General features: G+C 40.4%; 1 protein-coding gene across 1 annotated transcript; it reads left to right on the top strand.

Annotated features, from left to right (window-relative positions):
- Positions 1–21830: 21830 nt before the first annotated feature.
- LOC138880928 (uncharacterized) lies at positions 21831–23841 on the top strand. Its single transcript, XM_070161112.1, has 3 exons — positions 21831–22818; positions 23175–23551; positions 23812–23841. The coding sequence occupies exons 1-3, from the start codon at positions 21831–21833 to the stop codon at positions 23839–23841; spliced, it is 1395 nt and encodes a 464-aa protein (XP_070017213.1).
- The last annotated feature ends 3107 nt before the right edge of the window (positions 23842–26948 follow it).

The raw sequence follows: 26948 nt of genomic DNA, 5'->3' as shown, positions 1-26948 counted from the left end.
AGTGTCCCACAGAAGAGCACACGGCCTATGGTTCTAGCGCCAATAGCTATGCTACCTGCACAACTAGCTATGGGTGAGGCTTAGAGGGGAAGGTCAGTTAGGTGGTGGACAGGCCTGTTGATATGTATTTCTAGTCAGTCCAGAGGCGGTTTCTTCCTACGCCGTGATCACATATATTGTTTCAGTGTTCCACAAGGATGCCTCAATGTTATTTGACCCTAGTTCCATTTATTCTTATGTGTCATCATATTTTGCTCATCATTTGGATATGCTTCGTGATTCTCTTGATATTCTTGTTCATTTATTTACTCCGGTAGGGGATTCAATTTTGGTGGATCATGTATACTGGTCTTGTGTGGTTACTATTGGGGGTTATGAGACTAGACTTAATTGTCATGCTAAGATCGTGACGTTAGCTATGTCGGGGTTGTCGAGGCTGGAGTGGAGAGCTTCTCTTGGTCACACTCCTAGTAGAGTGGTTTTATTATTGAAGGCCCAACGGATGGTTTAGAAGGGGTGTTTGGCCTATTTAGCCTTCGTGAGAGATGTTATTGTTTATACTCCTATTGTTGAATCAGTTCCAATAGTGAGGGAGTTATCAATTGTGTTTCCTGCAGACTTACCGAGCATCCCACCCGATAAGGATACTAATTTTGGTATTGATTTTGTGCCAGACACTCAGCCCATCTATATTCCACCATATCGAATGGCACCAGCGGAGTTGAAGTTACTAAAGGAACAGTTAAAAGAATTTCTTGATAAAGGTTTCATCAGGCTGAGTGTTTCACCTTTGTGAAGAAGAAACATGGTATGTACATTAACTACATGAAATTGAACAAGGTTACCATATATAATAAGTACCCACTATCGCGTATTGATAATTTATTTGACTAGCTTGATAGTGTTTGGGTATTATTGAAGATTGACTTGAGATCGAGGTACCATCAGTTAAAGATCAGAGCTTCGGACATTCCTAAGATGGTGTTCACGATCCGTTATGGGCATTATGAGTTCTTGCTGATATCTATTAGGCTGACCAATGCCCTAGAAACTTTCATGCACTTGATGAACATCGTGTTTCATCCATATCTGGATTCCATTGTTATTATGTTCATTAATGATATATTGGTATATTCACGCAGTCGGGAGGATCATGAGCAATACTTGAGGATTGTGATCCGGACTTTGAGAGAGAAGAACATATATGTTAAGTTCTCTAAGTGCGAGTTTTGGTAAGATTCAGTTGAATTCTTGGGCCACGTGGTATCCAGTGAATGGATTAAGGTAGATCCGAAGAAGATTGAGGCAGTTTAGAGTTGGCTCGCACCTTCTACCGCTACAGAGATCTTGATTTTCCTAGGGTTGGCTGGGGTATTTTCATTGTTTTTGTTGAGGGGTTTCCATCTAGGAGTAGCCCAATTGACTCAGAAAGGTACCCCATTCAGGTGGTTTGATGAGTGTGAGGAGAGTTTTTAGAAGCTCAAGACTGCCTTGACTACAACTCTAGTTCTTGTTTTGCCTTCGGGGCCAGGATCATATATAATCTATTGTGATGCTTCACGGGTTGGCATTGGTTGTGTGTTGATTCATGGTGGCAGGGTGATTGCTTATGCTTCACCTCCGTTGAAGCCCCATGAGAAGAACTACCCAATGCATGATTTGGAGTTAGCAACTATGGTACACGCGCTCAAGATTTGGAGGCATTATCTTTATGGCGTGTCTCTTGAGGTATATACGGATCACCAGAGTCTACAACATCTCTTCAAGCTAAAAGATTTGAACTTGAGGCAATGAAGATAGTTGGAGCTATCAAAAGACTATGATATCACCATTCTTTATCATTCAGAGAAGGCCAAGCAGAGATCCGTTGTGATTTGCTGTGAGCTGTTGAGAGGTGAGGTAGAGTTGAATTCCGATTGCAGTCTTCGGTATCTCTTTCCATTTCAGTTGCTATTATTATTATTCAGATAGCATTTTCATTTCTTATTTTAAGACTTGTACTTTTATTGTAGAGCTCATGACTCTGTATTTCTAGGTGAATTTATGTATCGACACAATTTATTTATGTCAGTCGGCTTTGGATTGTACTGTTTTCGTTAATTCCATTATCTTGTTCCGCTTTTGTTATGTTTGGCTTGCTAGTAAGCGAGTTAGACGCTATTAAGACTGGATGGTGGTCTTGGGGTCATGATAAATTGGTATCAGAGCCCTAAGTTCACAGGTTCTACGGGTCTGAGCAAGTTAGTAGCATTTTGAGGATCAATATAGAGACGTCTGTACTTATCTTCGAGAGGCTACCAAATTTTAGGAAAAATTCACTTTCTTTCATTCTTATCTTATAGTTTTATTTGTGTTATATGATTAGATGGTACCATTGATATGTACCTGTGAAATTAGTGAACTAAGCATGTTATTAGCGAGTATCATTGATAAATCTTGTCACTATTACCTCACCGAGGTTAGTTATGATACTTGTTGAGTACATGGGGTCTGTTGTACTAATACTATACTCTGCACTTAATTGTGCAGATCCAGATGTTGGACCTAGCCGAGAGCCATAATGATTTGTTGTGAGCTGCTGAGAGATGAGGTAGAGCTGCGTTCTGATCACAGTCTTCGGTGTCTCTTTCTATTTTAGTTGTTGTTATTATTATTCAGATAATATTTTCATTTCGTATTTTCAGACTTGTACTTCTATTGTAGAGCTCATGACTCTGTATTACTGGTTCTGGATGATTTTATATTTTGATGCAATTTATTTATGTCAGTTGGCTTTGGATTGTACCATTTACATTAATTCTGTTATTTGATTCCACTTTTGGTATGTTTGGCTTGCTTAGTAAGTGATTTAGGCGCCATCATGACTGGATGATACCCAAATCTCTACACTCAAAGCATCCCCTCAACTGGCAAGGCTACTGAATCTGTAAGTAACCCTGACGATCTGAATACCCAGCATATGAATTCCGCCCTAGAGGTGCACTGTAAGAACTATAAGCTGAAGGTGCACTATATAGAAACTATCACAAACGAGCAGTATTGGATCCATAACTGACTAGGGTGCCACGGGAGGTCCGAAGTGCTGACTGAACTGGTCTGGCATAATGTCTCTACTATAATGTCCCCTGGAGGCTACCTTCACACGAGACAACACTGAATCCTCCAGTACTACGGGTCTTCTTGGCCTCGTGCTCCTCTCTACCCTACATATATATGCACTCAAATCTCCTAGCAGTCTCCGCTTCCTGTTGAAAAGTGGTCTATGTCTCAGCCTCATGCGCCATCCCAATCGTGATACTAAGGTAAGACCCAAAAGGTCATCACTCGTTTTGAAAGTAAATTCAGTGTTTCGAGGCCTTAAAAACCTCTTTTTGTCGTACCTCAATTTGTGTGCGCAGTCCGGGCGCATTTCCGTAAAGCTTTTATGTGAAAACTAAGTAAAAGCACTAGTTGACTTTGGTCAACATTCTTAGTAAACAGACCCCGACCAGTGATCTGATTGTCTCGTAGGGTCCATAGTAAAATTTGGGACGTGGTCATATGCCCGGAATCGAATTCTGAGGTCCCAAGTCCGAGAAATGAATTTTTGAAAGAAATTGCTTAACTGAAATTATAAGAGTTTTTGGAAATGAAAAGAGGTTTGAAATTGATGGTATCGGTCCCGTATTTTAGTTCTGGATCCCGGTACAGGTCTTATATAATAATTAAGTTGAATCTGTGAAGTTTGGTAAGAATCGGAGTCCGTTTAGTATAAATCAGACCTTTATTTGAGAAATTGAAAATTTTGATGTTCTTGAGTGATTTCATGAATTTGAGGCTTAATTCATAGTTATTGATGTTATTTTGATGATTTGATCTATGATGTTTTTGACTTGCGTGAATGTTTGGTTTGGAGCACCGAGGGCTCGGGAGTGTTTTGGATAGGTCGCGAAGTGAAATTTGACTTAGGAAAACTGCTGTTGTGTTGCAGGTCTGCAGGCTTCACAATTGCGAAGCCTGGCTCGCAAATGTGAGCTCGCATTTGCGATGATGGGCTGGGGCAAGTACCCTTTGCATTTACGAGTCTTATGTCACAAATGCGACCTTAGCAGGCACCGCAATTGCGAACAGTTGTTCGCATTTGTAAAGAAACCAGAGGCAGGCCTTCCTTCGCAATTGCGAAGCATTGACCGCAAGTGCGAGTTCGCATTTGCGAACATGACATCGTAAATGCGATATCTACGCCTGTGTAAAATCAAACTTAGACGAAAATTCTTTATTTTTCAAACTCCCTCAAAACCTAAGCTCTCTTAGGCGATTTTTCAAAGAAGAGTTCTTCTCCAAATCGATTGTAAGTTATTTCTAACTCATTTTCTTTAATCTATAACATCTTTTCAGATGATTTCAACTCAAAATCAAGCGGTTTCATGGGGGAAATTGGGTGTTTTGGGTAGAGCTTAGGATATTCAAATTTTGGGGATTTGGACCTCAATTTGGGGTCCGATTTCAAAACAAATTATATATTTGAGTTCGTGGGTGAATGGGTAATCGGGTTTTGGTTCGACCTCGGGTTTTGACCATGTGTGCCAGGGTCGATTTTTGACTTTTTGGGGAAATTTTTAGAAATCTTATTTTCATGCATTAGAATTGATTCATGTAGCATTTATTGATATTGTTAAGTAAATTGTGGCTAGATACAAGTGAATTGGTGGTGCAAAAAAGAGGTAAAGCGGCGCTTGAGGCTTGAATTATGTTCGTGGCATTGAGGTAAGTGGTTGGTCTAACCTTAGCTTGAGTGATTAGGAGTTGTGTCTTATTTGCTATGTGTTAATTATTGAGTACGACGTATAGGTGTGGTGACGAGTATCTATACGTCGGTGTCAAGTATGCCCGTGAGTCTTATACTATGATTAATGTGACTCCGTTTCGTATTTTTGATGCTTTATATGATGATTTTTATTGTTGAATAAGGCTTGTGGAAGTATTATTGTTAATTGAACAATGTAGAGCGTTGGCTCAAGTTGAGAATTGATTTGTTAAATAATTGTGGAAAAGAGAAGAGGTTATGATATTGTCTCTTTTGCCGGGATGTTATTTGTTTTGATATTATCTCCCTTGTCGGGATGTTATTACTCATGATATTGTTTCCCTTACCGGGATATTGTTGTTATGCTATTGTTCCCTTGCCGGGATTTTATTGTGATATTATTGATTCACTTGCCCAAATTGCTTTGTGATTGTTGCTTGGGTAAGGAAGAGTGTAAAGCACGAAGGGTGATGTTGTGCCGATATTATGAGGTAAAAGCATGAAGAGTGATGTCGTGCCACATGATATAAAATGGCGTGCCATGATATGAGTGATAATGCACGAAGGATAATTCCGTGTCATGATTATGTGAGGTAAAAGCACGAAGGGTGATGCCGTGCCGATTATATTGATTCATATGGTGAGGACGAGAGTAAAAGTACGAAGGGTGATGTCGTGCACTTGTCTTTGATTTCCTTATTCTTACTTACAGTTGAATTTTCGTGTTCCTTTCACTTCTTTACTGAGATTTGTTTTGTACATGATATTCCCCGCAGCATGTTTCCCCTTCCCATCTTTAATTGCTAGTTTCTGTCATTATTACTTACTGTATATGATATAACTTCACAAGTTTATTTGGTAGTCTTGTCCTAGCCTCGTCACTACTTTGCCGAGGTTAGGCTAGGCACTTACCAGCACACGAGGTCGATTATGCTGATACTACACTCCACACTGTGTATAGATCCCGGTGCTACAGCTTTTGGATCACAGTGAGGGTTGCTGCCTTCAGTCCATCAGGCGACCCGAGGTAGTCCTGCAAGCGTCCGCAGGCCTTGACGTCCCCTTATTACCTAGTCTTTCTTCTGTTCTTTACTATTTCAGAGACAAACATGTATCTATTTTGTCCGGACCCTGTTTGTAGCATTCTTAGATAGTCTGTGAGATTGTGACACCAGTTCTAGGCAGATTGTGTTCTACGGATTTGTATCAGTATTATTTTAAATTGTTACATATCATTCTTCTACTTTAATATTTCCGCTATTTATAAGATGTTAACTCGCAATTGTTAATGAATTAAAAATGAAAAGGGTTAAATAATTGGAATAATCGGCTTGCCTAGCTTTCACTAGTAGGCGCCATCACGACTCCCGATGGTGGGAAATCTGGGTCGTGACAAGTTGGTATCAGAGCTCTAGGTTGCCTATGTCTTACAATTCACGGACAAGCTTATTAAAGTCTGCGGGATTGGCACGGAGACGTCTATATTTATCCACCGGAGGTTACAGAGTTAGGAAAAACTTCACATCTATTCTTTCCTGTCGTGCCACTTGATTTCTCAATGCTAATTGAACTTCCACTCTGTTCTTTTGCAGATGGTGTGGACACGTACCGCTTCATTAGCTGACCAACAGCCCGAGCCCTCAGTAGCAGCTCCTACGAGGGGCAGAGGTCGAGGCTGTTCTAGGGCCCGAGGCAGAGGTAGGGCTCAGGCTAGAGCTCGAGCAGCAGCACTAGCGGCAGAGCCTCAGGTTGAGTTTGATGATGAGGTTCCAGCCCAGACAGTTCCAGCAGGACTAGTTCGGGTCCCAGAGGGGTTCATCACCACCCCGGTACTTCAGAATGCTCTGGTCCGTCTAGTGTGCCTTATGGAGAGTGTCGCCCAGGCACCCTTGCTTACTGTAACACTAGCCATCTCTCAGGCTAGAGGAGGATCCCGGACTCCTGTTACTCGCACTCCGGAGCAGATAGCTCCCTAGTTCCAAACTCCAGCAGCTTGGCCAGTTGGGGTAGTTCAGCCTGGTGTTGTGGCACAGACCGGTGAGGGGCCAACTATGTCTGCTGATGACTTGTGGAGATTGTATAGATTCACCAAGCTTTTTACTACTACTTTTGGTGGTACATCTTCTGAGGATCCCCAAGATTATTTGGATAGCTGTCATAAGGTTCTTCGAAACATGGGGATAGTGGAGACTAATGGGGTCCACTTTGCTGCTTTTCGTTTGTCTGGATCTGCCAAGACTTGGTGGAGAGATTATTATTTGGCTAGACCAGTTGGGTCACCAGCTTTGACTTGGGATCAGTTCTCTCAACTATTTCTGGAGAAGTTTCTTCCTATCACTCAGAGGGAGAACTATCGGAGGTAGTTTGAGCGTCTCCAGCAGGGTTCTATGACTGTCACTCAGTACAAGACCATATTAAACAACTTGGCCCATCATGATCTTCTTATACTTCCCACTGAGAGAAAGAGAGACTGAGAAGGTTCATTGAGGGACTTGTTCAGCCTATTCGATTGTAGATGGCTAAGGAGACAGGGAGCGAAATTTCTTTTCAGGATACGGCCAATGTGACTAGGAGAGTTGAGATGCTTCTATCACAATGGAGTGGTCAGGGGTCTGACAAGAGGCCTCGTCATTCGGGCAACTTCAGTGGTGCATCATCTGGAGGCAGAGATTCTTTTGGTAGGGCCCATCTTCCCAGGCCATTTCATTCAGCACTTCAGGCTTCTCATAGTGCTCCAGATGGCCATGGTTCTCATATGCAGTATTCTGATCAGCTGCCCTAAAGTTCACCACCAGCTCCTATCAGTGCACCTCCGCTCTAGAAATTTTAGAGTGGTTATTCAGGCCGTTAGGGTCAGCAATCTCAGCAGTCGAGGGCTTGTTATACTTATGGTGATACAAGGCATATTGCTAGGTTTTGCCCTCGAGCACCGAGCAACTCTTAGCATCAAGGTTCTCGTGCCATGGTTCAGGCACCGAGTGTTCCACTGCCCGCTCAGCCAGCAAGATGTGGAATTAGAGGTGCTAGAGGTGGAGGTAGAGGTATTAGAGGTGGAGGTCAGGCCGCTAGAGGTGGAGGCCAGCTAGCAGGAGGCCATCCTAGAGATGTAGTTTAAAGTGGTGGGGCCCATCCCCGATGTTATGCTCTTCCAGCCAGGCCTAAGGTTGAGGTTTCTGATGCAATTATCACATGTACTATTCTGGTTTGCAGTAGAGATGCTTCAGTTCTATTTGATCCAAGATCTACATACTCCTATGTGTCATCTTATTTTGCGCCGTATCTAGTCATGCCTAGTGATTCTTTGAGTGCTCTTGTATATGTGTCTACACTGATGGGTGATTCAATTATGGTAGATCGTGTCCATCGTTAATGTATAGTTGTGATCGGGGGTCTTGAGACTCGGGTAGATTTGTTACTTTTGGACATGGTTGATTTTGATGTCATATTGGGGATGGACTGGTTATCACCTTACCACACTATCTTGGACTGTCATGGCAAGATTGTGACCTTAGCCTTGCCGGTTTTACCTCGTTTAGAGTGGAGAGGGACTCCTGGTCATTCTACCCGTAGGGTTATCTCATATATGAAGGCTCATCGTATGGTCGAGAAGGGGTGTTTGGCCTATTTGGCATATGTTTGTGATTCTAGTACTGAGGTTCCTTCTATGGATTTTGTGCATGTTGTTCGCGAGTTTCCTGAGGTATTTCCTTTAGACCTGCCGGGTATGCCACCCGATAGGGATATTGACTTTTGCATTGATTTGGCTCCGGGCACTCAGCCCATTTCTATTCCTCCATATCGTATGGCCCTTCCAGAGTTGAAAGAATTGAAAGAACAGTTGCAATACTTGCTTGATAAAGGCTTTATTAGACCTAGTGTCTCGCCTTGGGGTGCACCGGTGTTCCTTGTTAAGAAGAAGGACGGATCAATGAGGATATGTATAATTGATATGTATATATTATCGGCATATGAACAAGGTTACAATCAAGAATAAGTATTCATTGCCAAGGATTGATGATTTGTTTGATCAGCTTTAGGCTGCCAAGGATTGATGATTTGTTTGATCAGCTTTAGGCTGCCAAGGTATTTTCGAAGATTGACTTGAGATCTGGCTACCATCAGTTGTGGATTAGGGCATCCGATGTCCCTAAGATAGCTTTCCGCACTTGGTACGGGCATTATGAGTTCTTGGTGATGTCATTTGGGTTAACAAATGCCCCAGCAGCTTTTATGGATTTGATGAACCGAGTGTTCAAGCCTTACTTGGATTCGTTCGTGATAGTCTTCATTGATGATATTTTGATCTATTCCCTCAGCCAGGAGGAGCATGAGCAACATCTGAGAGTTGTTCTTCAGACTTTGAGAATAGTCAATTGTATGCTAAGTTTTCGAAGTGTGAGTTCTAGTTGAGTTCAGTTGCATTCTTGGGTCACGTTGTTTCAGCATAGGGTATTCAGGTGGACCCGAAGAAGATAGAGACAGTCAAGAACTGGCCTAAACCCATATCAACTACAAAGATCCAGAGTTTCGTGGGTTTGACAGGCTATTACCATCGGTTTATGGAGGGGTTTTCATCTATTGCTACCCCGATGACCAGGTTGACCCAAAGGGTGCCCAGTTCAGGTGGTCAGACGAGTGTGAGGCAAGCTTTCATAAGTTCAAGACAACTTTGACTACGACACCGGTGTTGGTATTGCCTACAGGTTCAGGGCCATATATAGTTTATTGTGACGCATCTCATATTGGGCTTGGTGCGGTATTGATGCAGGATGGCAAGTTCAGTGCTTATGCTTCGCGGTAGTTGAAGATTCATGAGAAGAATTATCTAGTTCATGATTTGGAGTTAGAGGCCATTGTTCATGCGTTGAATATTTGGAGGCATTATTTGTATGGCGTGTCATGTGAGGTATTCATAGATCACAAGAGTCTACAGTATTTGTTCAAGCAGAAGGAGATAAATTTGAGGTAGAGAAGGTGGTTGAAGCTATTGAAAGACTATTATATTACCATCTTATATCATCCGGAAAAGGCCAATGTGGTGGCCGATGCTTTGAGTAGAAAGTTTGCTAGTATAGGTAGTCTTGCATATATTCTGGTCGGTGAGAGACCGCTTTCTTTGGATGTGAAGGCTTTGGCCAATCAGTTCGTGAGGTTGGATGTTTCTGAGCATAGTCGTGTGTTGGCTTGCATAGTCGCTCATTCTTAATTATTTATGCGTATCCGAGATCGGCAGTATGATGATTCTCATTTGCTTGTCCTTAGAGATATAGTACAGCACGGAGGTGCCAAGCAGGCTACAGTTGGAGATGATGGAGTTTTAAGGATGCAGAGTCGTATTTGTGTGCCTGATATGGATGGACTTTGAGAGTTGATTTTAAAGGAGGCCCATAGTTCCGGGTACTCTATTAATCCGAGCGCCGCTAAGATGTATCAGGATTTGCGGCGGCATTATTGGTGGAGGAGGATGAAGAAGGATATTGTTGCATATGTGGCTCGGTGTTTGAATAGCCAGCAGGTAAAGTAAAAGCATCAGAGACCTAGTGGTTTTTTCCAGAAGATTGAGATTCCTAAGTTGAAGTGGGACCACATCACTATTGACTTCTTTGTTGGACTCCCACAAACTCAGAGGAAATTCGACGTAGTGTGGGTTATTGTTGATAGGCTGACCAAGTCAGTGCATTTCATTCCGGTGGATGTCTCCTATTCTTTTGAGTGGTTGGCAAAGATATATCCGGGAGATTGTTCGTCTTCATGGTATGCCCGTGTCTATCATTTTTGTCTAAGGTACGTAGTTTACCTCACGTTTCTGGAGGGCAGTTCAGCGAGAGTTGGGCACACAGGTCGAGTTGAGCACAACATTTCACCCTCAAACGGACGGGCAGTCGAAGCGTACTATACAGATTTTGGAGGATATGCTCCGAGCTTGTGTTATTGACTTTGGAGGCTTGTGGGATCAGTTCTTGCCTTTAGTGGAGTTTGCTTACAACAACAGATACCAGTCGAGCATCCAGATGGCTCCTTATGAGGCTTTATATGGTAGGCGGTGTCGGTCACCGGTTGGTTGGTTTGAGCCGGGAGAGGCTAGGTTGTTGGGTATGAATCTAGTACAGAATGCCTTGGAAAAGGTCAAGATCATTCAGGATAGGCTTCGTACAGCTCAGTCCAGGCAAAAGAGTTATGCTGACCGTAAGGTTCGTGATGTGGCATTCATGGTCGATGAGCGGGTGTTGCTTCGGGTGTCGCCTATGAAGGGCGTGATGAGTTTGGAAAGAAGGGCAAGTTAAGCCTTAGATTCATTGGTCCTTTTGAGATTATTGATCGAGTGGGAGATGTGGCTTACAGACTTGCGTTGCCACCGAGTTTATCAGTCGTGCATCTAGTGTTTCATGTGTCCATGCTTCGTAAGTATCACGGTGATCCATCCCACGTGATAAACTTTAGCATTGTCCAGTTGGACAAGGACTTGTCCTATGAGGAGGAGCCGGTAACTATCCTAGACCGGCAAGTTTGTCAGTTGAGATCGAAGAGTTTTCCTTTTGTTCATGTTCAGTGGATAGGTCAGCCTGTTGAGGCAGCGACCTGGGAGTCTGAGTCTGATATGTAGAGCTGATATCCCCATCATTTCTACGAATCAGTTATTTTTCTTATGTCCGTTCGAGGACGAACGGTTGTTTTAGAGGTGGAGAATGTGATGACCTTTGGGTCATCACTCGTTTTGAAAGTAAATTCAGTGTTCTGAAGCCTTAAAACATCTTTTGTCTTACCTCAATATGCGTGCGCAGTCCGGGCACGTTTCTAGAAAGCTTTTATGTGAAAACTAAGTAAAATAAGGAAATTGGCTTTTAAAATTGAATAAAATTGACTTTGGTCAACATTCTTGATAAACGGACTTGGACTTGTGATCCGATAGTCTCATAGGATCCGTAGTAAAATTTGGAACTTGGGAATATTCCCGAAATCGAATTCTGATGTCTCAAGCCCGAGAAATAAATTTTTGAAAGAAATTATTTAACTGAAATTATAAGAGTTTTTGGAAATGAATAGAGGTTTGAAATTGATGGTATCGGGCCCGTATTTTGGTTCCGGAACCCGGTACAGGTCTTATATATATATATATTAATTAAGTTGAATCTGTGAAGTTTGGTAAGAATCGAAGTCCGTTTAGTATAAATCGGACATTTATTTGAAAAATTCAAAATATTGATGTTCTTGAGTGATTTCATGAATTTGAGGCTTAATTCATAGTTATTGATGTTATTTTGATGATTTGATCGCACAAGCAAGTCCATGTGATGTTTTGGACTTGCGTTGGATGTTTGTTTTGGTACCCCGAGGGCTCGGGAGAGGTTTGGATAGGCCGCAGGGAGAAATTGGACTTAGGAAAACTGCTATTGGGTTGCAGGTCTGCAGGCTTCGCAATTGCGAAGCCTGGCTCGAAAATGCGAGCTCGCATTTGCGAAGAAACATCGCAATTGCGATGATGGGCTGGGGTAGGGAACCTTCGCATTTGCGAGGCTTATGTCGCAAATGCAACATTAGCAGGCACCACAATTGCGAACAGTTATTCGCATTTGCAAAAACAGCAGAGGCAGGCCTTCCTTCACAATTGCGAAGCTTTGGCCGCAATTGCGAGTTCAAGTTTGCGAACATGACATCACAAATGCGATATATGCGCCTGTGTAAAATCAAACTTAGGCGAAAATTCTTCATTTTTCAAAATTCCTCAAAACCTAAGCTCTTTTGGGCGATTTTCCAAAGAAAAGTTCATCTCCAAATCGATTGTAAGTCATTTCTATCTCATTTTCTTTATTATATAAAATCTTTTCAAATGATTTCAACTCAAAATCAAGGGTTTTCATAGGGGAAATTGGGTGTTTGGGGTAGAACTTAAGATTTTAAAATTTTGGGGATTTGGACCTTGATTTGGGGTCCAATTTTAAAACAAATTATATATTTGAGTTCGTGGGTGAATGGGTAATCGCGTTTTGGTTCGAATCTCGGGTTTTGACCATGTGGGTCCGGGTTGATTTTTGACTTTTTGGGGAAATCTTTAGAAAACTTATTTTCATGCATTAGAATTGATTCATTTATCATTTATTATTATCGTTAAGTAAATTGTGGCTAGATACAAGCGAATTGGTGGTGGAAACAAGAGGTAAAGCGGTAGTTGAGGCTTGAATTATGTTCGTGGCATTGAGGTAAGTGGTTGGTATAACCTTAGCTTGAGGGATTAGGAGTTGTGTCTTATTTGCTATGTGTTAATTGTTGAGTACGACGTATAGGTGCGGTGATGAGTATCTATACGTCGGTTTCAAGCATGCCCGTGAGTCTTATACTATGATTAATGTGACTCTGTTTCATATTGTTCATGCTTTATATGATGATTTCTATTGTTGAACAAGGCTTGTGGAAGTATTATTGGTTATTGAACATTGTAGAGCGTTGGCTCAAGTTGAGAATTGAGTTGTGAAGTAATCGTGGAAAAGAGAAGAGGTTATGATATTGTCTCCCTTGCCGGGATGTTATTGGTTTTGATATTATCTCCCTTGCCGGGATGTTATTACTCATGATATTGTTTCCCTTGCCAGGATATTGTTGTTATGCTATTGTTCCCTTGCCGGGATTTTATTGTGATATTATTGATTCCCTTGCCCAAATTGCTTTATGATTGTTGCTTGGGTAAGGAAGAGTGTAAAGCACGAAGGGTGATGTCGTGCATGATTTTGAGAGTGTTAATGCACGAAGGTGATATCGTGCCGATATTGTGAGGTAAAAGCACGAAGGATGATGTCGTACCGCACGATGTAAAATGTCGTGCCATGATATGAGTGATAATGCACGAAGGATAATTCCGTGTCATGATTATGTGAGGTAAAAGTACGAAGGGTGGTGTCGTGCTGATTATATTGATTCATATAGTGAGGACGAGAGTAAAAGCACGAAGGGTGATGCTGTGCAATTGTCTTTGATTTCCTTATTCTTACTTACGGTTGGATTTTTGTGTTCCTTTCACTTCTTTACTGAGATTTTGTTTGTACATGATATTCCCTGTAGCATGTTTCCCCTTCCCATCTTTAACTTCTAGTTTATGTCATTATTACTTGTTGTATATGATATAACTGCACAGGTTTATTTGGTAGTCTTGTCCTAGCCTCGTCACTACTTCGCCGAGGTTAAGCTAGGCACTTACCAGCACATGGGGTCGGTTATGCTGATACTATACTCTGCACTATGTGCAGATCCTGGTGCTGCAGCTTTTGGACCATAGTGAGGTTGCTGCCTTCAGTCCATCAGGTGACCCGAGGTAGTCCTGCAGGCGTCCGCAGGTCTTGGCGTCCCCTTCTACCTAGTTTTTCTTCTGTTCTTTACTATTTCTGAGACAGACATGTATCTATTTTGTTCGGACCCTGTTTGTAGTATTCTTAAATAGTCTGTGAGATTGTGATACCAGTTCTGGGTAGCTTGTGTTCTACGAATTTGTATCGGTATTATTTTAAATTGTTACATTTCATTCTTCCGCTTTAATATTTTCGCTATTTATAAGATGTAAACTCGCAATTGTTAATGGATTAAAAATAAAAAGAGTTAAATAATTGGAATAATCAGCTTGCCTAGTAGGCGTCATCACAACTCCCGATGGTGGGAAATCCAGGTCGTTACACCTTCGCACCTTTTCCTTCTCTGTGGGAATCAAGGCGGCTTCATGGTATGATAACTCTGTGAACCTTATCTCATTTTGAGCCGCTGATATGATAAATGGACACCAATATAGAACTGAACTCCAACATCATGGCTCTGCCTAGTGAAGTCTTGGTGGATATACTCTCTAGGCTCTCACTCAAACATGTCCACCAACTTCAAACGGTTTCAAAGTTGTGGATCAGAACCATCTCTATAGTCCACATTTCAGAAGACTCTACGACATGATATCCATGACTCAATGTAATACACTGTCACTGTTTTAGGCATTTAGCACAATTACACGAAATACTTCTCAAAGAATTTGAAAAATTCATTGATGAAAAGACTCAAGACCCTAATTAACTGGTAAATGTTGTTTTTAAATGTGTAAATGTGAAAGTGAAAAACGTAAGTGTCTAGTGTGATTTGCAACCGTTTGTTGAATTTGTTGAAGTTCTATAATTTCCTTTATCAATATTATAAAATAGTTGTTGTATTATATTATGGGAGGAATTAATCCAATAACCTTGGCGAACAGTGAGAGGATTAAATTCATTAAGAAAATATAATTTTCTATTGGGCTCAGAACATTTTAGTTCTCCTACTTCTGTTTCTATTTCTGTTTTATTTTTACAGAGTTTATTTTCGAGCACAGTCTACTAACAGTAATAAATTAGTAAAATATATGTCTTCTTACCTACTCAGCTGTCATATATTTATTTTAATTACGTCAACAAAGGAAGGTGCTAGGCATGTCTTTAAGAACGTCAATGAAGGCTCTTTTCACAATTTAGATCTCTCTCCCTCTTTGTTTTGTATCACAAATTAAGCAGTTGAATAATGGACTCTACAATGGAACGGAGCTCTAACATCATCGATCTGCCTAATGAAGTCCTGGTGGATATACTTTTCAGGCTTGCAGTCAAACATGTCCACCAACTTCAAACAGTTTCAAAGCTGTGGCTCTGAACTATCTCTAGTCCACATTTCAGAAGACTCTACAACATGAAATCCTTGAATCGTCCTCGAGCACGTGTAGTTCAAGTATCTGACTACAAGCATTCACCGAGTGGCATGGAAATGATTAGTCGAACTATTTTGAGGATATTATTGCCCCTGAACACTCTTTCTTCATCTTCTCCAACCTCATCATTTTCAATCACAAGGTATGCAATCCCACTACTAAAGAAATCATAAACTTACCAATTTCAAGTTATCCCTCAGTTAGTTTTGATGTTTCCTATATCCCTTCCAACAATACATACAAGATTGTCCATCTATATGGTACCAAGACTGGCCCTAATTACAACTTTAACTATGGTGGTAGTGCTGTGGAGTTCAGATTTGAGACCCTCACATTAAGAGATGGCGGACCAATTCCTAGCTCTTGGCAATCCCTAGCACACCAAGAATGGTTTTCTTACAAGGTTCATTCAACATGTGTAAACAATGTAATTTATTGGTTAGTTGGAAGAGCAGATAGAATGGAAAAGCATATTATTTCGATGGAAATTGAGAATGAAGAATTCTTGAGTTCCGTCGGTTGCCCCAAAGATCCCTATTATGAAGAGTTTCCAATAATTGAGAATGGTGAGTTAGCTGATTTGAATGGGAAATTATGTTTAGCTTACCAATCAGAAGAATTGTCAAGGATAGATCTATACGTTCTCAAGGATCATAAGAAGCAAGAATGGGTCAAGGAACACATCATCAATTTATCAGGTATGGGAAGTTTGTTCAAAATAATGGGGTATGTACCATTAAACGGTAACAATGGTGAAATTATGATTGACGGCGGTAAGCAGCCTCTCCTCTACAACATTGAAGAGAATAGGTTTAGAAAGCTGGCAAGATCTAAAATGAATATTCATATTGGTTTGTATTTTGATAGATGTTTTAACTTAGGAAGCACAAGACTAACTTTTCAACAAAGGCAGTGATTTGTTTTCCGAGGGAGATCAACTCTGAGTAGATATGAGTTGATCTTTGTAATTTGTTTAAATTTTCTTGTTCAATGAACTAGTCTGAGGACTCAAGTCACCAACTTCCTTTGAACTTGGCTGCTATATTATTACAACTACTCCGTACATGTACTGAAAATGCAGCAATCAGCTCCCCGTTCTCATCTCTACCCTCTCCCCATTACTACACTGCACAAGGACTTGTGCGGTTATTATTCGTATTTGATTTGGTGCTTGACACATATACCATTCAATAAAACTTGGGAGAATATTGTTATGTAAGTGATATAGAGTCAGTTTATGTTCTTCAGGACTTTGGTCTTCAATATTTGAGATTAACTAAAGTGCATACTTCGTAACATAACGTGCGCCTGGTGAAAAAATTCTCTTAACTGAATGTGCACGTATATATATTTAGGTGCATTACGAATATGTGATTGTTTGCTTGCTTGAACCAGAAAACGAATTGTTCTTCTTTACCTGGCTATAATTTTTTTTTTATTTGAAAAGGTGGAAGAACATATTATCTCCGGTAAATGACATAAATAAAGAGTATTATGTGATGAACCGCCAAGTCAGCAAGCCACATAGGCTCCATTTGGCATATATTAATGCTATGTGGAAGCTTACATAAGAAGAAGGCTAGCATTTGTGAGAAGATTCTAGAGAGGTATGGACATTTCCTTAGGAAGAACCTAGATCCTTATAGATTTGCTAGGAAAGTCATTGGAATCTTCTAGGCTTGTAGAGAATTCTAGAAAAAGCCTTTATCTTGTAAAAATCAAGGACTTGTGTAATAATTAATATTTACACACTAGCCTCTAGGATACTAGTATATAAAGGGGGTCATTCATTTGTAATTCATCAAGCAAACAATTCAAGTTAACTCTTGCCCTAGTATGATGTCAAAGATATCCATAGCGGTTACAGTAAAGTTTGCCATACCTTCCCAAGCTCCCAATTTGACACCAACTCCATTAGCTGCCCCACAAGCATTTTGTACTTCGGCATTCACGGTCTTGACGCGAGAGTTGGTTGGAGCAAGCTTCAATTCTAGTCTCTTTGCGGCAGCCTCAGTTACGAAATTATGAGTTGCTCCAATATCCACCATTGCACGAGCGGTCTTGTTATTGATGGTGAGATCCACGTACGGATTGCCATTATCGGTAGGTTGAATAGCTTGGCGGCTTCCTTGGTTGTGCAACCTGGTGAGGCGGGCATGAAGGTGGCATATTTGGAAAATCTATCCACGACCACCATAATAGTACCATAACCGTTGGACCTTGGTAGGCAAGTGATAAAGTCCATAGTCACGCTCTCCCATGGATGCTCTGCAACTGGTAGTGGCTCCAAAAGTCCTATGGGCTGTTGTTGCTCAACCTTGTCCTGCTGACATACAAGACAAGTCTGCACATAACATTCTATATCATCTCGCATGCGTTGCCAATAGTAGACTGACTCAACGAAGGACATGGTGCGACGTTGGGATGGATGACCAGCCCACATTGTATCATGACTCTCCCTTATTATCTGTCATCTAATGTCTCCAAACTTAGGCACATAGACCCGCTGACCCGTGGTAAGCAATATGCCATCTTCTACCCAAAAACGTCTCGTCTAGCCCTGGTTGGCTAACTCGATAAGTTGTTTGGCTGCTGGATCATGTTGCATGCCTTCTTTTATATCCTCCCGAATATCCCATCTCGCTAAAGTGATTGCAGCAAGCTCGACTTTCCGGCTCAAGGCATCAGCTACAATGTTACATTTGCCCGGCTTATAATCCAGCGCATAATCAAACTCGGCCAAGAAATCCTGCCACCTAGCCTGCTTTGGTGTGAGCTTCTTCTGTGTCTGAAAGTAGCTAGTAGCCACATTATCAGTCTTGACCACGAACCTCGACCCGAGCAGATAATGTCTCCATGTACGAAGGCAATGCACAATGGCAGTCATTTCCTTCTCTTGTACCATGTAACGCCACTCCGTCTCATTTAACTTGCGGCTCTCAAATGCTATGGGATGCTTATCCTGCATCAGGACACCCCCAATGGCAAAGTCTGAGGCATCTGTGTGCACCTCAAAAGTCTTGGCAAAGTTAGGTAATGCCAAGACTGGATCCTCTATTACAGCTGCCTTAAGTCCTTCAAACGTCTTTTGACAATGCTCCGTCCAAACCGATGGCTTGTTCTTTTTTAGAAACTCAGTCAATGGTGCGGCCTTTGCTGAGTATCCACTGATGAACCGACGATAGTAGTTAACAAGGCCAAGGAAGGATCTCAACTCAGTTACTTTTATGGGTGCCTCCCACTCCTGGATAGCACGAACCTTAGCCTCGTCCATGCATAGCTCGCCATTGCTAATGACATGGCCCAAGAAGTGCACCTTTGACTATGCAAACTCGCACTTCTCCCTCTTGATGTATAGCTCATTCTCCCGCAAGACTTGGAAAACCTTCCTTAAGTGCTCCATGCATTCCTCCAAGGTGTTGATGTATATGACTATGCCATCTAGGTAGACTACCACGAACTGATCAAGGTAAGGATGAAAAATATTGTTCATAAGGGTGCAAAATGTGGTTGGTCAATTGGTTAAGCCGAAGAGCATCACCAACCACTCAAAGGCTCTATATCTCATCACACATGTTGTCTTTGGCTCATCCCCTTCCATAATGCGAACCTGGTAGTAGCCTTTTCGAAGATCCACCTTGGTAAAGTACTTGGCTTGCCCAAGTCTATCGAACAAGATAGCAATGAGCGGGATCGGGTACTTATTCTTCACGGTGACCTTATTAAGTGCTCAGTAGTCTATGCACAAACACAACGATCCATCCTTCTTCTTCTGGAACAATACTGGTGTTCCAAAAGGTGCCTTTGATGGGCGAATATGACCAGCATCTAGCATCTCTTTCAATTGTTTCCTGAGCTCCTCTAGCTCTGGAGGTGCCATACGATATGGGGTAAATGCGGGTGGCTTAGCCCCTCGCTCCAACTCAATCTTGTGATCCATCTCTCGCCTAGGCAGCAGGTGCTTAGGCAACTCCTCGGGCATGACATCTTAGTTTTCCTCAAGCAACTTCTATATGCAAGGCGGTAGTGTCTCTTAAAAACTCTTGTTTTCCTCCAAACTTGTGATGGTTGCCACGAACGTCGGCTCCCCCTTCTTGATCCCATGACAACCTGCATAGCTGAGAGTTGTGCTTGGCTCTGTCCGTGTGGCATAGTCATTGTAGGTACCATGCAAGCTACTTACCGCTCCATAACCAAGAGACGTTGGAGGTAGGGGTCGATCAAAGTATGACAATGTCTAAAGAACTCTTGCCCTAGTATGATGTCAAAGATATCCATAGCAGCACGACAAAGTGAGGGACGATGAGGCCAAGATCAACACTGCGATATTGTACCTCTTAGAGACTGCCATGCTATGGTGGAGAAGGAAGATGGTCGACGTAGATAAAGGTCTATGTACTATTAGCACATGGGATCAGTTCAAAGTTGAGTTCAAGCGACAGTTCTTTCCAAACAATGTCTTGTACGAGGCAAGGCGCAAACTTAGGGAATTGAAGCAAACAGGGAGCATACGTAATTATGTCAAGTAGTTCACTATCCTTATGCTTCAAATCCCCAACCTGACCAATGATGACTTGTTGTTTCACTTCATGGACATGTTGCAAAATTGAGCTAAGCAGGAGTTGCAATGCTGACAAGTCACTGATATAGACAGTTAGACCCTTAAAACATATATTATTCACTGCTAGTATTATTCTATGTTCATTCTCCCTGTCTTCTCAATAAAGCATCCAAGGATGACTCGCTTAATTATTAAGAAAAACTTATTATCTTGTTCTTCATTACAAAGTAGCTATAAGACCATCAATTTAATCTCTCTCTCTCTCTCACTCAATTTCCTTTCTAGATCATAGGGCAGTGGAGGAATGGCCAGTACTACTATGGAACTAAGCTACAATATCATGGCTCTGCCTTGTGAAGTCTTGATGAATATACTCTCGAGGCTTCCGCTCATACATGTCCACCAACTTAAAACAGTTTCAAAGTTGTTGCTCAACACCATCTCTAGTACACATATCAAAAGACTCTGCATCATGAAATCCATGTGTCGTCCCCCTAAACTAGTAGTTCAAGATTGTTCTTGTTGAGTATTGGGGTTTTAATGATTAACAAAGTTTTTCCAGAGAGTGTGCGCTAAGAACCAGGTCCTCAAGGTAGCTAATGAAGTACTCTAAGAACTAGGTCCTTAAGGTCACTATTGAAGGTTCTTACAAAGGCAGTAACTTTTTCACAAAGTTACTCGAGTCCGAATTTGTTGGAAGAAAGCTATTAACATGATAAAGGCCATTGTCCAAGAAGATATGCTTGTATAAGTGATAGACAAGAGTCACAAGATTTGTGGAGTCCTTGAAACTGTATGAGTCCTATCAAATGAAAAGTTGACAATGCGTAGGACTCCTAAAAGATCTGTGAGCCCAGAAAACATAAATATTATACTTTTGGACTGAAGAAATCATCCTTTGGCACGTCAACCGTGGAACTTCATTTTCAACACTCAAGTCTACTACTAGTCTTAGTGCTCTTCTTGAGTCAGTTAGTGAATGTGTATTAGGAAATCGAGTTGTAATCAATGTGTCAAACATAATTTGTAAGTTAAAGTAATTGTTTGAATTTTCAAGCTAGAGTAACTTGTAAGTCAAGTAGTTTAAGTAGGAGAACTGGTGCGTATTGATTTACAGGTCTTATATTCGATAGATTTGGCTTATTTGTTTTAGTGAAGTTGAAGTTAAAATCCTACATGGTAGGTCGTGGTTTATGCACCTTTGAGCCGGGTGATTTTTCACATAAAAATTGTTGTATTTATTTTTACTGTTTATTTTGTTTACGTGTAAGGAGTAAGGTAAAGAACCAAGTTCTTTAGTAATTTAGGAAGGCACTCAAATTAACAATTGGTATCAGAGCAGGTTCTCTCACACGTGGTTAACACCTAGAGAGATCTTGGAAGTAAAATGAGTGCCCCACCTGGGATTAACAAAGGATAGTCAACTACTAGACCACCTGTATTCAACAAAAAATAATGCAGTTGGTGGAAGGCAAGAATGGAGGATTTTCTGACGGCAAAAGACTATGAACTATGGAAAATAGTAAATCGAGGACCACTAACTCCCACCAAACAAAATGGGGAAATGAAACTGTTCCCAAAGACCCATATGAATTTGTGGCAATAGATTTCAGAATGATGGAGAAGAATGCAAATTCCAAGAAAATCCTAATCTTGGACTTAGTCCTAATGAGTATAACTGGATATCTGCATGCTATAATGCAAAGGAGATCTAGGATGCACTTCAAACTTCTCATGAAGGAACAAACCAAGTGAAGCAACCGAGGATTGAACTGCTTATGAGGAACTTTGAGGTCTTCTACATGAAGGAGTCTGAACCCATCCAGGAGATGATGACTAGGTTTACAATAATAACAAATGAACCGAAATCACTTGGAAAGGTATTCACTTATGAAGAATTGGTTAGCAAGGTTATAAGTATTCTCACAGCTTCATGGGAATCAAAAGCCACATCCATAAAGGAAGCAAAGGAATTGGATAAGATTTCACTAGATGAGCTGATTGGAAACTTAAAGACTCATGAGATGAGAAAGCTGGAACTGCGCAAGGAGGAACAAAAGAGGGATAAGGCCTTGGTTCTTAAGACATACAAAGAAGATGTGTCTGACAATGATGAACTCGACCTAGCAATGTTTGCTAAGTGCAAGAGGTTCATGAAGAATTCCAAAAATGCATCTAAGAGAAAATATGGTGGAAAACCTAAGCAGATTGACAAAGCTTCATACGATGGGTGCTACAAGTGCAACAAGCTACATCATATGGTCAAAGACTTCCCAATGTGGAAAATTGAATGCAAGAATGAAAGAGCTGAAAAAGAGAAAAGGAAAAAAATGAAAGAGAAGGGCCTAAACAAAGGCAAAATCCTAGGCAAAGTATTCACTGAAGCAATGAAACAAGGTTTTCTAGCAGCATATGAGGACAATGGAAGTGATAAAGATGAAGAGAAAGAGGATGAGGCTATAAGTCCTTACGCTATGATAGATACGCACCAGGAAGTGGAGACCGATCCCCTGGTACAACTAGGAATGCACATTAGAAGACATTCCCCATTTGATGGACACCACTATGATGAATGGAAGATGCGTATGAAAATGTTCCTTCATGCCACTAACTTTGACCTATGGATAATTGTAAATCATGGACCAATTACCCCTACCAAAGTGGATAGTGAAGGAAATAAAAGCCTCAAGAGAGAGGAGGATTATGATGCTGAAGATCGTAAGATGATCCAGAAAAATGCTAAGACAAAGGATCTGCTTTATGGAAGTTTATCAAGGATGTTCTCTACAAGGTGTCCTTTTGCATCTCTGCTCATGATATATGGAGAACATTAGAGACTGATTTTGAAAATGAAAATATTGAAGTTGCTCTAATGGCAATTGAAACAAGGCAAACAGAAGATGAACTGATAGGGATGATGTCCATGAGCGACTCAGAGGCTGAAGATGAAACAAACTAGGTAAGTATTTCTAACTTGAAAGAAAATATCCATGCTTTGTGTAAAAACAACTAATGGCCATAATAGTGACCATGATGAGTTAGATGGACATGTTGAGTGCAGAAAATGATCAGTTAATAAGTTGATCTTGAACTTGACCTCAAAAAACATGAATTTGACAAAGCTGATCTTGAAGAACATGTCAAAGATCTTAAGAACAAGGTTCTTGAGCTCACTTCTAAAAATGAGCAGAAACCTAATGCACATGGCAAGGAAATAATGAGTGATCTGCAAGGCAATCTTGAAAAGGAGTTAAAAGAGCATAAAGATTGCCTTTGTGATGTTGACTACATGAATAAGGTATTGCAAGAAAATCTTGAAAAGACAAAGTATGAACTATCTAGACTAAGAAAGTGGCATAGATCCTCAGATGCACTAAATTGTCTAAATGAAAATTTTAGCACTAACAAATCAGTATTTGGCTATAGAAAACCTGTACCTAGGTTTGATCCCAAGTATGTAAAAATTTCTGATAATAAGATGTGCACTCACTGTGAGAAGGTAGGACACTTAAGAGATACTTGCCCTACTTTAATTCATGCTCTATTTAAGAACACCTTTGGGCTTTTTAAACATGTGGAAAAAGATGAAGAACCCACATTAAACTCCTTTGTCCAAACTAAGTGGATTAAAGTCAACAAGAAAATAAAAGTTAACACTCTTCCCTTCTGGGCAAGGAGAGATTTGATTAATCCTTTTCCAACAAAAAGGGACCCAAGCTTGTTTGGATTCCCAAGACTAACTTGTGATTTTTGATGCAGGCTAAAGTGAGAGGAAACAATCAAGACTAGTATCAAGATAGTGGATGCTTAAGACATATGACTGGTAAAAAGAAAAACTTTATCTCACTGATGGCCTTCCAATGAGGGAGTGCGTCATTTAAAAATGGGAAAAAGAGACAAATAACAGGTATTGGTAAGGTTGGTAAGTCACTCTTTCATGCTATAATAGAGATGTACTATGTAGTTGGTCCTAAATATAATCTTATCAGTATTTCTCAAATGTGTGATAAAGGCAATCAGATAAAGTTTAATTCAAAAATCGCCACTGTCACTAAGCTGGTTACTGATGAAATTATTTTGGAAGGAAAGAGACATAACAATGTCTACAAGATATCTATTATGTCTCTTCCTCAGAGTGAGCATACATGTTTAAGTGTAGTGGAAGATGATACACTATTATGGCATAGAAGACCGGGACATGCTAGCCTATCTCAACTCAGCAAGTTGGCAGAAAATGACATGGTCCTTGGACTACCAAAAGTTGAGTTCACATCAAAGAAAGTATGTGATGCTTGTGTCAGAGGGAAACATGTAAAGTCATCTGTTAAATCTAAGAAGGTTGTCAATACTTCCAATGTTACATCTCACGTTTTCGTTCGTTAAAATTTCGTTTTTAGCTAACCGACATAGACTCGGGGATGGGATCATATTGACGTTAACATACTTACACTATTTATAACAAGCGATAAACAAGTGTTATGAAGGATAAAGGGGTACATGGATTAATGAAAACGAGTTTCGCTGAAAGTGGCCAAATTGGAATAAAATATAGGTCGAACGATAATACCCGATAATTATAAACTAGTACCATGCAAGGTACCATATGACCATGGTAGTATAATATATAAAGTATATATGCAGTATTTTAAAAATAAATAGAATTTTAAGTAAGTTGTAGTAATTTTTAAATTATGCGGGTAATTGATTAATTACCGGATTAAAGAATATTACCCAGTTAACTAATAAGTGGATAAATTATTAATAATTAACCCCCTCCCCCACGTGGCAAGGAGCCACAAAGCCTAGACAATGACTAAGTAGTCATTATTCTAGGTGGTTACATGTAAATCACTTGACAATAACTTAAGGATAAAGTCTTAGAAAGACATAGAAAAGTCTTATCCAAGAATCTGCCTTAGCTTCATTTAAAAGCCTTTAGCTTCATTTCATTACTTTAGTTTTGAAATCAAGCACTAGGAAAACATAATCTTCAAAATGTTGGAACAAGCTTAAAAATTTAAATACATTCTCTGGTTCAAAATCGTTCAAGGCAGAAAAAATTCGTCAAGGAATTAAGGTGTAATTTCGTTCACATTTCGTAGAAGCAGATTCGTTCAACTAATTTCAGGGACAGGTATGTTAAGGCTAAGATTTTCCTTCATTTTAGCATGATATCGTAAATACACAAGTGCCTAAATCTACTCTGAACCTCCAAAACTCATTCTGATCACGCTCTTAAGTCCCAAATCACCTCCCGGAGCTAACCGAACCATCGGAACTCGCATCCGAGCCCTCTAACACATAAGTCAATATCCAGTTGACTTTTCCAACTTGAGCTTCCCCAAAAAAGACTAAGTATCTCAAACCTTACCAAAATCATTCCGGATATTCGACCAACCTGATACCACATAACATGGATAAACAAAGCATAAAGAAGCAGAAATGGGAGTAAACGGAGCGGTAACTCATGAGACGACTAGACGGGTCGTCACAATAATGGTGGGTCGCGGCCGAACTTAAACTATGTGAATTAGTCCCTTTAACAAGTAAACAGTTTTAACATGCATTTGCAAATAAAGGTAGTTTTCACATACAAATTCATATATGATCAAGGAAATTCAGATAATGAAAATAAGAGAGGTTTGGACAACTTACATATGTATATGTAAATGAGAGGAAGTTTATAGAATTTAAACACATAGGGGAATTGGGAAAGGGAAGTCCTAAGTTGATTAACCTACAAGATCATACTCATGCAATGCCCGGTAATCACTCCTCAATGAGACGGGCTACACGTCGCATTAGCGCACAAGCCATCATATCCTTTTACTACCCATTAACCTCCGCTTAGTGGTTGTATAAGCGAGTTTAATTAACGACCCCCTAAGCATGCTGCTACCCGTCCCTTCCTTATGGTCCTGGAGGAATTTTAGGACCTCTAAAGCTTGACAGTTCTAGACAACCTAAGGTTTTTAAAAAGGTAAAATCTAGGCGACAAACAAATAACATATAGGACAAGCAAATAGGGACAAACAGTTAGAAGGCTGAAATTTACCTCTGCAAGTATATAGGCAAACAAATAGCACGTCTAAAACACAGATTGTGAAGAGGTTCAGAAATCCTAAGAACATGGTATCTAGATGAATGTTACAAATTCAGGATATGCATAAAGAAAGTGGCAGAATCCTAACCAGTTTGCCTACTAGTTTTATAGCTTGTTAAGCCTGGATAATTTCACACATAAACAGAATTGGTTTTACAATTTTAATGCCCTAAAGCTTGCCTAAGTGCATATATGCAGTCACGATTCCAGGAAATAGTTTGAAGTTATTTTATCCTATAGGCATGCTTTCTAGTGATATTTAACAAGATATTGTATGAGGTTCCAGTTTTAGCACTTAAAGCACACGGTAATACCCTATGGACGTGAATTCTATCTCTAATAAGTGAAACTGCTATTAGTTCTTATTAGACACACATACTGACTGAGCAAGTATGACAACCAATTAAACCTATATGCATGATTTCTAAAGGGATAACTTTGAATATACGCTATAGCGAAAAAACTGAACCTTAATTATCTTATTCCCTATAGGCATGGCGTCTAATCATGTAAAGTAAAGTAGGCAGATCTTATTTCAACCAAAGCAAACCCTATAGGCAGGTTATCTAACAAAACACATTTTAACCAAAGTAAATCCTATAGGCATGTTATCTACTCAGCACATGTAAACCAAAGTAAACCCTATACGCATGTTATCTAACAAGACACATTTGAACCAAAATAAACCCTATAGGCATGTTATCTACCCAGCTTTACCCACAGTACCATATAACTACCCTCCATTTTCACTAGTCACCCCAATATCTGTTTACAATCAATTATTACAGACCAA

The sequence above is a fragment of the Nicotiana sylvestris genome, chromosome 11, assembly GCF_000393655.2.
Source record: "Nicotiana sylvestris chromosome 11, ASM39365v2, whole genome shotgun sequence".
Classification (NCBI taxonomy): Eukaryota; Viridiplantae; Streptophyta; class Magnoliopsida; order Solanales; family Solanaceae; genus Nicotiana; species Nicotiana sylvestris.
The sequence above is the reverse complement of the archived record's forward strand: the minus strand, read 5'-3'. Positions and strand labels throughout refer to the sequence as shown.